The 12,174-nt window shown below is 35.1% G+C and overlaps 1 protein-coding gene across 11 annotated transcripts in view; it reads left to right on the top strand.

The window, feature by feature from the left end:
* Positions 1-12,174, top strand: part of LOC136026924 (capon-like protein) — a 235,660-nt gene that overhangs the window by 213,780 nt on the left and 9,706 nt on the right. For 10 of the 11 annotated variants that reach the window (XM_065703760.1, XM_065703761.1, XM_065703770.1 and 7 more), the window contains 2 exons: positions 1,150-1,305; positions 5,167-7,349. In XM_065703760.1, coding sequence (XP_065559832.1) covers positions 1,150-1,305; positions 5,167-5,820 — 810 coding nt within the window. In that variant the 3' untranslated portion in view covers positions 5,821-7,349. Of the gene's footprint in view, positions 1-1,149; positions 1,306-5,166; positions 7,350-12,174 lie in introns of those variants that run through there. The other variant, XM_065703771.1, reaches the window with a different exon arrangement.

The following is a 12,174-nucleotide window of genomic DNA, read 5'->3' as shown; positions in this document are numbered from 1 at the left end:
TTTACCTTTTAATTTTCTTAGATACCTAAATTATCAAACTGCTGCCCCAACTTTAGATCTAAAGAGACCCTACTCAGGTACCAAAGAACTGACTTCAGTTTTACCATCGTAATGCTGATTGGTTTTTGTTTCATGTTCCATAATTCGTATACATATATAACTTAAATACCTAAATACTCATATGCTTAAACTTAAAAAACCTAAATCCTAAGGTTTAATAAGGTTTAAATAAGGTTTTTTTGGGTCTTATGACAGTAAGTGTCTTATGACCGTATTTATTTATATTCTTAAACTTTTGGTAAAGGGAGAAGCAAATTAACTCAGCTATCGTGCGAAAATTTACTCTCCGTAGCGTATAAAATTCTAAATGTGACCAAATTTACTGTCAAGATATTGTACTATCACAACATCAAAAATGAATATGATTTCAAAACATGAATAGTTTTAGGGATAAATTATAATAATAAATATTTAATGAATAAACTCAACTTATTATTCTGAGTTCTTAATATACTTTATTCTCCAATAATCCTTTCCAATAATTCCAGTGCTCGCAAATACATACGTCACAATACCATAGTATTGGCTAAAAAGGAGATAGTGACCCCATGTAAGCTGTTCTTTTGGGTATTTCTAAGGAATTATTGAGCTAAACTCTAACTGTCAGAAAACAACACTCTCTACTTATAGTTTCCCGTCATAGAGAAATTCAAAGCGCCTTTAGCGAAACTTCAAAACCACTAGATACAAACTTTTGAATGCGGAGCGTTGGCCGTAATTTGTGGGGGAGGGGAAAGAGGACACTTTCCTTCTCCCTCCTAGATTTTGGAAAATGACCTTATTGGTATTTTCTTCAAACATTAATTTTTTGGTATTTTCAAAGAAAAATTGGAAAAACAGCAAGATTACCTCCCAAGACTTGAAAAATTACATTTTACATCCCCCTCACTTCCCACCACTCTACACTTCCGTGGATTTTCACCACAGATTGAGATCATGCGTAATTTAAATTCAACCAGTGCATAATTCCTTGGGATTTCTTTGATTACCTTGATCCAACATGCATTTTGACTGTGTCTTAGCATTTTGAATGTCACTCATTTTTCCAAATGTTTCTGCTAGCTTTGTAACAATAAACTTCTTTTTTAGGCAAGAACTCATCAACTGCTCTTACATAACAAAGAGTTGTTAGAACACATCCAGACCCTGGTTACACATGTACAGCAGCTGGAGGCGAAGCTAGGACTCACCTCTACGAACGGGAATTATGTCCACCACAACGTCGGTGGATCACTGCCATCCCAGGTAAAATTCAGTTTTTTCCCCTTTTTTAAAGGCTTTCTGCGTTGTTGGAGTGACTTTGCTGAAAATCTAGATACAGTTCTTCTTAAAGTACCAAAAATATCACGAAAAAAAAAATCCTGCACTCATCTTAGGTCTGTCACACCTGAAAACCACGTCGTGATTTTTCTTTTGGCCGTTCTAAAATTATTAAATTTTCAAGACAGTGGCTCATTTTGCCAGTGTTGCCACGTTAAAGCAAGAAAGTAAAAAAGCAAAACTAATTAGCTAGTTTTGACAACGCTTTTAGTTCATAAAAGTTCAAGCATTAACAATCTGTTGATTTCCGAAGATAACAAGACCTTCAAAAACAAGCTACACTTTCTAAACTTAAGCTACACTTTCAACACTTAAGCTGCTTGGTGCCATGTGTTTTTAGCTTATTCTCTGCTAATTTTTCACCCACGTTTCTTTTTTTGACGTTGGTACCTGCTACTAGCTAATTACATAACTGCATTGCGAGGTAGAGGTATTTTTCGTTAAAAATGGATTTTTCCCCAATTTTTTTAGGTACGCATGGTTTTTAAGCTTCCACTTAGCTATTTTAAACAATCAGACATATTTGCACTGGTGGTTTTTTCTGCAAACAATATTTCGTTAGTTGACTATACAACAGCTATGGTTTTGGAATTGAATTCAAGTTTTTCTGTCTGTAATTGTTTTGGAATACTTATTAAGATGGATTCTATGTCTTATTTATTATTACTACTACTACTACTAATAACTCACTGTAGCACCAAGCCACCTGAGGCCAACACAGCTACGCATACTCCTCCTAACCTAATCTATCAAATGCCTCCCTGTTTACACCCTCACAGGAAGTTCCCATTTCCTTTAAATCTTTATTTATGACATCCTCCCAACCAGACGAGGACCACCTGCTTTCCGTGTAGCCCCAGACGGTTGGCCATTGACACTGACTGATTAAGCTTCAGCTTGAAAAATAATGACTCTTCATTCTTTATAAATTTTTATCAAATAATTATCAAAGGTAATGTCTTACTACAGTCTGCAGGGCCGGATTTAAGTCTTTGGCGCCCCTAGGCCCAAGAAATTTGGGCCAATACCGAAAAGATGGGGGTAGTGGAAGCCCTGAACATATTGCAACTGATGGGTAATGAGACAAAAGTAAATCAAGAGAGAGGTAATACCGAGCCCTTAGTTGTCATTCTTGGGAGACATCTATCAGTTAATAAGTGGCTACGGAATTGCTGTGCTGTTTTATCACTTTTCTGCGGATAGGCTGCGCAGCAGCAAAATACGTCTGGCATTTCGACAATAAATCACATCAGTCCAGTTTTGTTAAGAAAAAAAATTGCTCAGTGTTTTTTTGCTCCCCTCGGCATTATGTGCCCCTAGGCCTAGGCCTAGTGGGCCTTTGTGTAAATCCTTTCTGACAATCTGATTGTTGGAGATAGTTAGATGAAGCTGTTGAAGCTCGTATATAGGTATGGATTACCAGGCAACAACTAAGCAATATATTTGCAATTTTGGCTTGTCCTTTGTCGCGTCAAAGGACTAACTAAATTATTGCTTAATTGAAATATTTGCCGGAAAATTCAGAGCTGAATTTTCATAGCCGAATAAACGACAGAAAACTTAAATCTGACACCTACTTTCAGAGAAATCTTTGAAAAAACCATTTTCCTCCTTCCTTTTTTTGCTGGAGATAGAGGTATTCAGTCTAATTAAACTTACATCATTAAAAAAGGTGTTTTTTTCGGTTAAATGAAGGCGAATTTTCTTTTTAAAATCCAGGAGAGGGTTGCTCCTAAAAATTTCCTAGCATACCTGCAAGGGAAATGCAAAGGACATCTCAAGGGAAATAACATTCGAGTAATTTGCTGCTTTGGGAGTCTTGTGGTATTGCCTGCTTTGATTGACAACCTTGCTGACACAGGGGATGTAAAATTTCATTGTCTTTTCAATTGAATTTCATAGTCAAATCGAAGATTCTTAGTAGGTCTCTATTTGCCCTTTGTCTTTGAGACGGTCAGCCGACGTTAATTCTCGGTAGATGGGTTTAAGGTATCTAATCTCCTTAAGGAGCTGAAATTCCAAATGCGCATATAGGGCTTTTCAAAAAAAAAATCATAAATAAAAATTAAGTCAAAAATGAAATAATAATAAAAGAAAATGAAAATAAAGTCATGTTGTGCTCACTGGATCCATCCTTGGTCTATTCATACCTGAAAACTCCTACTTTTTTGTCTCGACATTATGAAGTTTTTAAGTCAGTGCCACACTTTCGTCAATTTTCTCACGTTGAACCTAAGAAATAAAAATTAAAACTAATCAGCAAAACTTGACAAGGCTTATCGTCCATGAACATTCAATATAATAAATATACTGATTTCCAATAGACAACTGTACCTTAAAAGGAAAGCTACACCTTCTTGAGCTATTTGGCGCCATTTGTCTTAGCTTACTCTTTGTTCACTTTCACTAGCGTTTCTTTTTTTTATTTTATTATTCTATATATATATATATATATATATATATATATATATATATATATATACTTAGTTACTTAGGATTTTCCACGCCGGTCGGCGCATAAGGCGGCAACGATGCCTCTCCACAATGACCTCTCCAGCGTCTTCGGTCAAAGTTCTTGAGAGCGCTGCGTCTTTTTCTAGGCATCGTACAAGTGTAGCGCGCCGTCGAGCTTCTGGAGGAGTCCAACACCAAACATCTTGAGGCAGACGACTGCTGCCCATTCTAACCATGTGTCCCCAATACCACCACAGACTTTTTATGACTTTATCAATAACAAGTGGCTGTTTAATCTTCTCTCTAATGAATGAGTTGGTAATTTTGTCCGTCCAGTTGATCCCGAGAATCGTCGAGCGGACATTCCAAAACGCAAGAAGGTCCTCTTTGAACACATCCTTGTAATGTCTTCTTGTGTTCCTGGGGCCCTCGCTCCTCCTTTCCAACCCTTTATTTTTACTATCTATGCCCCAGTCTAATTCATTACACATAACTTCATTTCGTAATTAACTCTGTCTTACTTTGAGCAACTCTTGATCGTTCGAGAAGCTTAAAATTATCTCTTGGGAAAATAGTTAAAAACCCATGGAACCTGGAAAATAAATGAACAGATTCCCTTTCTCTTCACAACTCATCTGTTTTTGTGAATTGGTCAAAATATATGATTTGTCCACATTGCACATTTTAAGCAACCCCCGTGTACTGTGGATTCTTCGTAAAAATTTTTGAATAAAACTAATTAATATGTGATATAAGTTGAAGTATATATAATTCATTAATGTTTTCCAAGTCTCAGCCCATTTTCTATCATTTTTTAGCAATACAATTTATTATTTACTATTGCTACTGTCGGTAATTGAAATTAGCTTTAAAAATATTCCAGCTAACCTGTGGTTGAGTAGGTTTTTGTTGATATTCTATGGAAGCTTGGGGAGAGCTACTCTGGAGGTACTGCGAGTTAAGAGGTGAATACTGTTTTTTTTTGGGGGGGGACACCAATTCTGAAAAATTTAGGGGGAGGATAGGGAGGAGCAAATTTGTTGTTTTTAAAAGATTGTCAAGGAAAATGCGGAAAAATAAAGCATTTTTCAATAAAAATATACCAACAAAGAGATTGTTCAAAATCTAGGCAGGGGCAAAAAAATCTAGGAGGGTATAGGACCCCTTGTCCCGCGCTGCAACTAGTGCCGCTGTTTATTCTATATTTTTTCAATAGCTGACCTTCTCTTTTACAATGCTAAACTTCTATTTGTTGCTTTGTGTGCCATTTATTTTTGCTTGGTGATATTTCATGCTTTGGGTTGTGGTAGCTTATTTACTTTTGCTTTTCAGATGCTTCAACAATCACGTCTTCCAACCCTCCAAGAAGTAGAAGCTGCTTCTAAAGAAGAAGAAGCAGACAAAGAATTAGCAGTATCATCAAGTCTTCAAAATCTAATGAAACAAGTTCAAGAACAGCAAAATGAATATGCGATGATGCTTGCACAAAATCAAAATTCTTTAATGTCTCCTATGTCACCCATTGGTCTCTATGGACTTGGCGTAATGAGCAATTCATCCTCAATGCAATTTAATAGGGCTACATCCCCTCAGAAATTTCCTGCAGTTAATGGAATTTTCAATACTCATATTTTATCCCCTATGCAACCACCTCCATCACGCAACCCAACACCCGGTGACAGTCCACATAATAGTACTCAATTCATCCTTCCACTCGGCCACTCAGAGCTTGAAATCTTTGAAGCTCCTCCTTCTATGAGTCTCAATTCACTAACTGACTCAAAGGGGTCCTCGTCATTAGAAAGCGTACAAGGAAGCCGTATGGGTCTACCTTCTTTACACCAACAACTTGAACAAATGAAAGTAGGCGGTATGCGACGAAACGGACCGTTTATTACTAGATCTACAAGCGAAAAAATGCCTCATCGAAATGAAATTTTAGCTCAAGTACAGAGGACAACGTGGGCAAGGCATACAACAAAATAATCAGTTTTTTTTTTTCACCGGTGCAAGCTAAACATACATATTGATTCCTAAAACGCCCTCAGAAAATTAATGAGCCTAGACTCTGTAGGAAATCTATTCCTAGACCCAGAAGAGTAAACGGATTAGAAGAACAAATGCCCCTAACAAATAAAGTAAATCTTGCGTGAGAGAGCAATATATATTTCAAAGCTAGTTGCGAGTGGCTCCTTGGATTCCACTTAATTTTGACAGTGACCTAATTGTAAACAGTGCTTTGACAGTGACAAATCTACTGTTGCTGATTATTATCTTGGGTCAAAGCAAGAACTGAGGCTGTTGGTGCTATTTTTACTCGTTTTGTATTTCCCTGAAAACCATTCACGCCAAAGTTGTTAGGATTGTTGTTTTATTAGTTTAGTGGGGTTTTTGTCTGTTGACCATTTAATTTTGCCGTGTTCTGATTCTGGTCCAATTTGAGTTCATGTTTTTCGTTCTTTTTTTTGGCATAATCGCTAAGAAACGTAATTTGCTGCCTATATTTATTTCTTATCGTCAAAAGCCAGTATTTTTTAACCAGCATCAATGCATTTATTGGTAAATCGTTTTTAAGGGGAGTCACAACAACAACAAAATTTTGCAATATTCTTAAAGAAATATTGTAGAATTTATTTAAAGAATTCTTGCCTAAATCATAAAAATAAAGTCTCAAATTCTGAAAATTCGGGGGAAAAAAAGAACAGTAAACACACTGACCTGGTTGTGATTGAACAAATACGATTATCAAAAACTTCTAATTTTTCCAAAGTTTTAGATGGAATAGTTTTAGATTTTAGTTAAAAGGTTAGCTCCTTAATATTTCAAACAGTTTGTTTTCGCCAATACAAACTATTTTTTAGACTAAGCAAAACTACTATATTACCAAAGGGTATCATAAGAGGGAATTTCTCTCAAAATTGTGAAGTTGGGGTAATGAAAGCCTTTTAATAAAGTCCCTTTTCTACTTCGTCTTCAAAAAGCCTTTATTAATATTGAGTGTCTTTATAAAAAGTCTTTATTAGGAACGAATATTCATAAATCCTTTTTTTTAACAGTTTAAAAATTTAACGTTTAAATTCTTGTATAGCAAAATGTCCGAAAACAACTATTGAATCATTGTGTTGTAAAAAAAGCAGTTAGTAAAACTTGAATCCTCCTTCTCCTGAACACCTCTTTTCTCCTCCTCCTCTGGAAACTATTCTAGCATTCATGTTCCCACTCCCAAATAAAAAATTATGCGAATGCTCGAGAGCAGACTGAAATCAAATGACATCATCTATTAATGTCTATTTAAATCACTTAATGTGCTTAATCTTAGTAATTAGTTAATTGCTGTCATTCAGTCAGCAAAAGGTTAAAACTTAAATTTTTCCGCTAGTTTTTTAACCTAAAACATTTTTTTTGTAATATCTAGATCATATATTCGTATTCACTATACTTCGTTTATTACAAAAGCCAAAAGTCAACCTTGTTTTGTATATTGAAATGTAATAAATTGAGCTTATTTGATCTCATGCCTGGATTAAATTAGAGAATTGTAGTTTAAGCTTTCAAATGTAGTAATGGGTTATATTTTTTCCAAATCAAAGAATATGAGAATATGTCAGCAATTTAGGCCTATGTATGTGGCTCTTATAAGAGGACCCATAGGGCTCTATATAAGAATTAACTTTTTTAAACGAATATTTTTGACAGAAGTAAAGAACGAAGTTGAAACTTAAATCGAACAAAAATTATCACTCCGTTGTATATGCGACATATATCTATAAAATACATCAAATAAAGCAGCTCATGGTATTTTCCGGTATTTATAAAATTTTGGAAAAAAAACTAACATTTTACCAAAGACACAAAACGATTTATGGATTTTTGTAGAGTAGAACAAAACCAAAGTGAAGTCATAAATATAATGTCAACTTAAGGTTTTTCAGAAGATGCGCTAATTTGAAGAATTCAATGCGCAAATTTCACAAAAAAAAACACCCAAATGCCGCACACTCAGCCATCTGGCAACGTTGATTCATAGCGCAATAAACGGTATAGGAAACTTAAATCGAACAAAAATTATCACTCCGTTGTATGTGCGACATATATCTATAAAACTGCATCAAATTAACCAGCTCATGATATTTTCCGGTATTTATAGAATTTTGAAAAAAAAAATAAAACATTTTTACCAAAGACACAAAACGATATATGGATTTTTGTAGAGTAGAACAAAAGCGACTTGAAGTCATAAATATAATGTCAACTTACGATTTTTCAGAAGATGCGTTAATTTGAAGAATTCTATGCGCAAATTTCACGAAAAAGCACCCAAATGGCACAAACTTAGCCATCTGTCAACGTTGATTCATAGCGCAATAAACGGTATAGGAAACTACTATGGTATGGGCTCTATTGACAACTTTATACACAGCATCAATTAATGCATTTATTCCTCAGCGTCCCCCTAGACAATGTTGGGGGGATGCTAACATGATGAGCTCTAAGAAATACTGAGGAAAAATATATACGGGAATGTACTACTTGTTAAGGTTCTATCATCTCGTAAAGAGCAATTTTACGACATTCAAATTCGAGTATAGCAGGCCTCCTCCTCAGTTTTTAGCTTTTGCGTCATCCGAACTCAAATTCAAGCATAGGCAAAACTAAAAAAAGAACCGGTACTTTTAATTCATCGATCATTTAGATCAAAACTAGAAGTTGCAATTTAGTAATATCGTGATTTTTCTGTACCAAAAAATTGACTAAATTTTGTTCATAGACTTTTCACTCTTTCTCTTTTTTTGAGCTTGTGACATTAAGGAAAATAAATCCTCGAAAATGACTTAACAATGTTTCCTTTGTATAAACACCCTTTTTGAGACATGAGTTCAATGTATTTCGAAGAAGCTAATTCTTTATACAGGAATGTTTTCGTAAAAGAAAATATGCAGACACGTATTTATTTTTCATTGCCCTAGAGAAAGAAAAATAAACAAAGTTTCAATCCTATACGTATAGTTGAAATTTTTCTTGGACTGACTTATAAAATTATGCCCTTTCATGAAAAAAAAAATGGTAGATTTTCTTTTGCTTCATTTGGGCAAGGCTCAAATTTTCTGCTGATTTTGGAAATATCTCATGTAGCTTTTATCAAGGTGAGTATTACTAACTAGACACAGTTCAACATCAGGAATTGTCGTTGAGAAGAGAACTTCCCAAGCAATCTTCACCGTATGAAATTCTTATCTTACAATTTTAGGAAGACATAAAAGTTAAAATACACACACAAACACACACAAAAATCTAAATATTGAAGTGTAAGCCTATTTAGTCGAATCCTTCGCAAAGTTTAGATTGTTCAAAGGTTCACATTTATTTTATTTTCGATCTAAAGAAATGGGGAAAGACCCAGGCAGTATAAATATGCAAAATGCTTCAGTTTTAGACTCCCTGAAATTTCTATCTAGTTTAGTAGAATGCAAAAACCGTTGCTCAACGGATGAAATTTGCAATAATATGATTGGATTTCAACTGTAAATCTATTCATCAATATGTTTGCAGCTGGTTGCAAACATATTGATGAATAGATGAAGTAATGATAGTTTTGGCAGCTGGTGATACTCAGGGTCATACTCAACAGATGGTCATGCTCAACAGATGAAATTTGCAATAATATGATTGGATTTCAACTGTAAAGTTATTCATCAATATGTTTGCAGCTGGTTGCAAACATATTGATGAATAGCTGAAGCAAGGATAGTTTTGGCAGCTGGTGATACTAGCAATGATAGTTTTGGCAGCTGGTGATACCAGCAATGATAGTTTTAGCAGCTGGTGATACCAGCAATGATAATTTTTGCAGCTGGTGATACTAGCAATGATAGTTTTGGCAGCTGGTGATACCAGCAATGATAGTTTTGGCAGCTGGTGATACTAGCAATGATAGTTTTGGCAGCTGGTGATACCAGCAATGATAGTTTTGGCAGCTGGTGATACCAGCAATGATAGTTTTGGCAGCTGGTGATACTAGCAATGATAGTTTTGGCAGCTGGTGATACTAGCAATGATAGTTTTGGCAGCTGGTGATACCAGCAATGATAGTTTTTGGCAGCTGTTTGATAGTTTGGCCCTGAAAGTCATAGAACCTTAACGAAAACCACACCATCAGATTCAGCGTATCAGTGAACACGACTTTCTAGGTTTCAAGCTCCTATGTGCAAAAATGTGGAATTTTTTGCCAGAAGAAAGATCACGGATTTGCACTTATTTGTTTTATTGGGGGTTTTTCCCCAGGGGTGATCGTATCGACCCAATGGTCCTAAAATGTTGCGAGAGGGCTCATTAAAATGTAAATTAAAAGTTTTAGTGTCCTTTTTAAGTGACCAAAAAAATTGGACGGCAACTAGGCCCCCTCCAACGCTCATTTTTCCCCAAGTCACTGGAACAAAATTTTGAGATAGCCATTTTGTTCAGCCTAGTAGAAAAATGTAATAACTATGTCTTTGAGGATCACATAATTCCCCACAGTCCCCGGGGGAAGGACTGCAAGCTATGAACTTGCCCATTGTTTACATATTGTATTGGTTATTAGGAAGTATAGAGATGTCAGGGTTATCAAGAGATTTGTTCTGGTGGGGGGTCGGGGGAAAGGTTTACGTGGGAGGATCTTTCCTTGGAGGAATTTTTCCTGGGGAAGAGAATTTTGCATAAAGGGGGTGCTGGATTTCCCAGCATTATTTAAGAAACGATCAGAAATTAAATAAAAAAACAAGTTTTTTTTACTGAAAGTAAGGAGCAAGATTAAAACTTAAGACGAACAGAAATTATTACGTATATGAAGGGATTCGCCCCCTCGTCAATACCACGCTCTTTACGCTAAAGATTTATTAGTACTTTCAAAAGAGCTATTTATTCTATTTAAACGGCCTGTGTGATTTAGGGGTCCTTCTTAAAGAATTGGAACAAAATCTGAACTTTAGCGTAAAGAGCAAGGTATTGACTGGGGGGGCGAACCCCCTCTTATACATAATAATTTCTGATCGTTTTAATTATTTAATCAACTTTAAACCTATTTTAGGCTTATAAATATTGCTCAAAACATGAACTAACATTTGATTAAAATAATCGTTCAATGAACGGGCAGCACTGTCCTCGGATATACATCACTACCATCACTAATATCTTCAAGGTTATTACACATTCTTGGCACCTTTTCTAATACACCTTTCTAACTCCTGACACCTTTTTTGACATGGGAGGATACGTCCACCGGACATTTTTATTCTATGATTATTTTTTTTGTGGTTATATTCTAGAGTTGGTTGAAAAAAATGAAAAGCATTTGCAACGATTGAATTTAACCTGGGACAACCTTTGAGCCAAAATTTGGCTCAGACAAGCTTTTTCGCTGTTGTAACCTGTTCAAACTTTTTTTTTAGCCAAAAATTTATCACTAATATTCCACTGTCGTATTTTACTTCAATACTGTCAAGATCGTATTTAAACAAATGCTTTTATACAACAATAGTCCAGGAAACAATTCAAAACACAGGGTCAGTTGAATTGGCTACAGGTTTGAAGTCCAAAAATTTTCTTGGCAAAGTTAATTTATCCAAGTCATTTTTTTTTCTTTACCACTAGATTAATTAGCAAAAGAAAAGCTGGGCTCTTTACCAATTATATTGTTTTCTCTTTGGAGCTCATTGTTTTCGTTTCAGATACACTCCCACATGGGAATCCTGAACTCAAACAGAGATTTTAACCTTGCATTTTCTGGGAGGGGAATATGACAGGAACATTGGCCTTTCAAATGTTTCTCACTTGGTTTGGTAGGGGGTTCTTCTTATCCATTTGCAATGCAGCAAAATTGCCCGGAGAAGCAAAACGTGAAAAAGCAACATGCAAAAAACACATGGAATTGTACACGTAACACAGAATTGTAGGAATTTCAGGACCTCAAAATTAAGGACTCAGTAATTTTTCTGTATTTGAGACGGAATCCTTTTTTAAGACTATCTCATAAAAAAAATGAAAATTGCTAGCATTCGAATATACTATTAGCCAATAAAATTAGCCTATAAAATTAGCCTATAAATTATTAGCCTATAAAATTAGCCAAAAAAAAATTATTTTTGATAATTAAATATTTTTAAAATTCCATTTTAGCTCCTGTTAAGCATTTTAATCAAAAAGTGATAAGAGTGAAGTTGGCAGAAAGGTTTAGTGAAAACTTTAAGATGGTTGATACATTCAAAATTTTAAAGTATTTGTTGACTTAATTTACAATTCTTACATAGATGGGTTTCAGCGGTTGATGCTAATATAGCCTTCATTGACATCTGCTTAGAATAA

Source organism: Artemia franciscana, chromosome 5, assembly GCF_032884065.1.
Source record: "Artemia franciscana chromosome 5, ASM3288406v1, whole genome shotgun sequence".
NCBI classification, from domain to species: domain Eukaryota; kingdom Metazoa; phylum Arthropoda; class Branchiopoda; order Anostraca; family Artemiidae; genus Artemia; species Artemia franciscana.
Note: the sequence above shows the minus strand (reverse complement) of the source record. Positions and strands in the feature narration are given on the sequence as shown.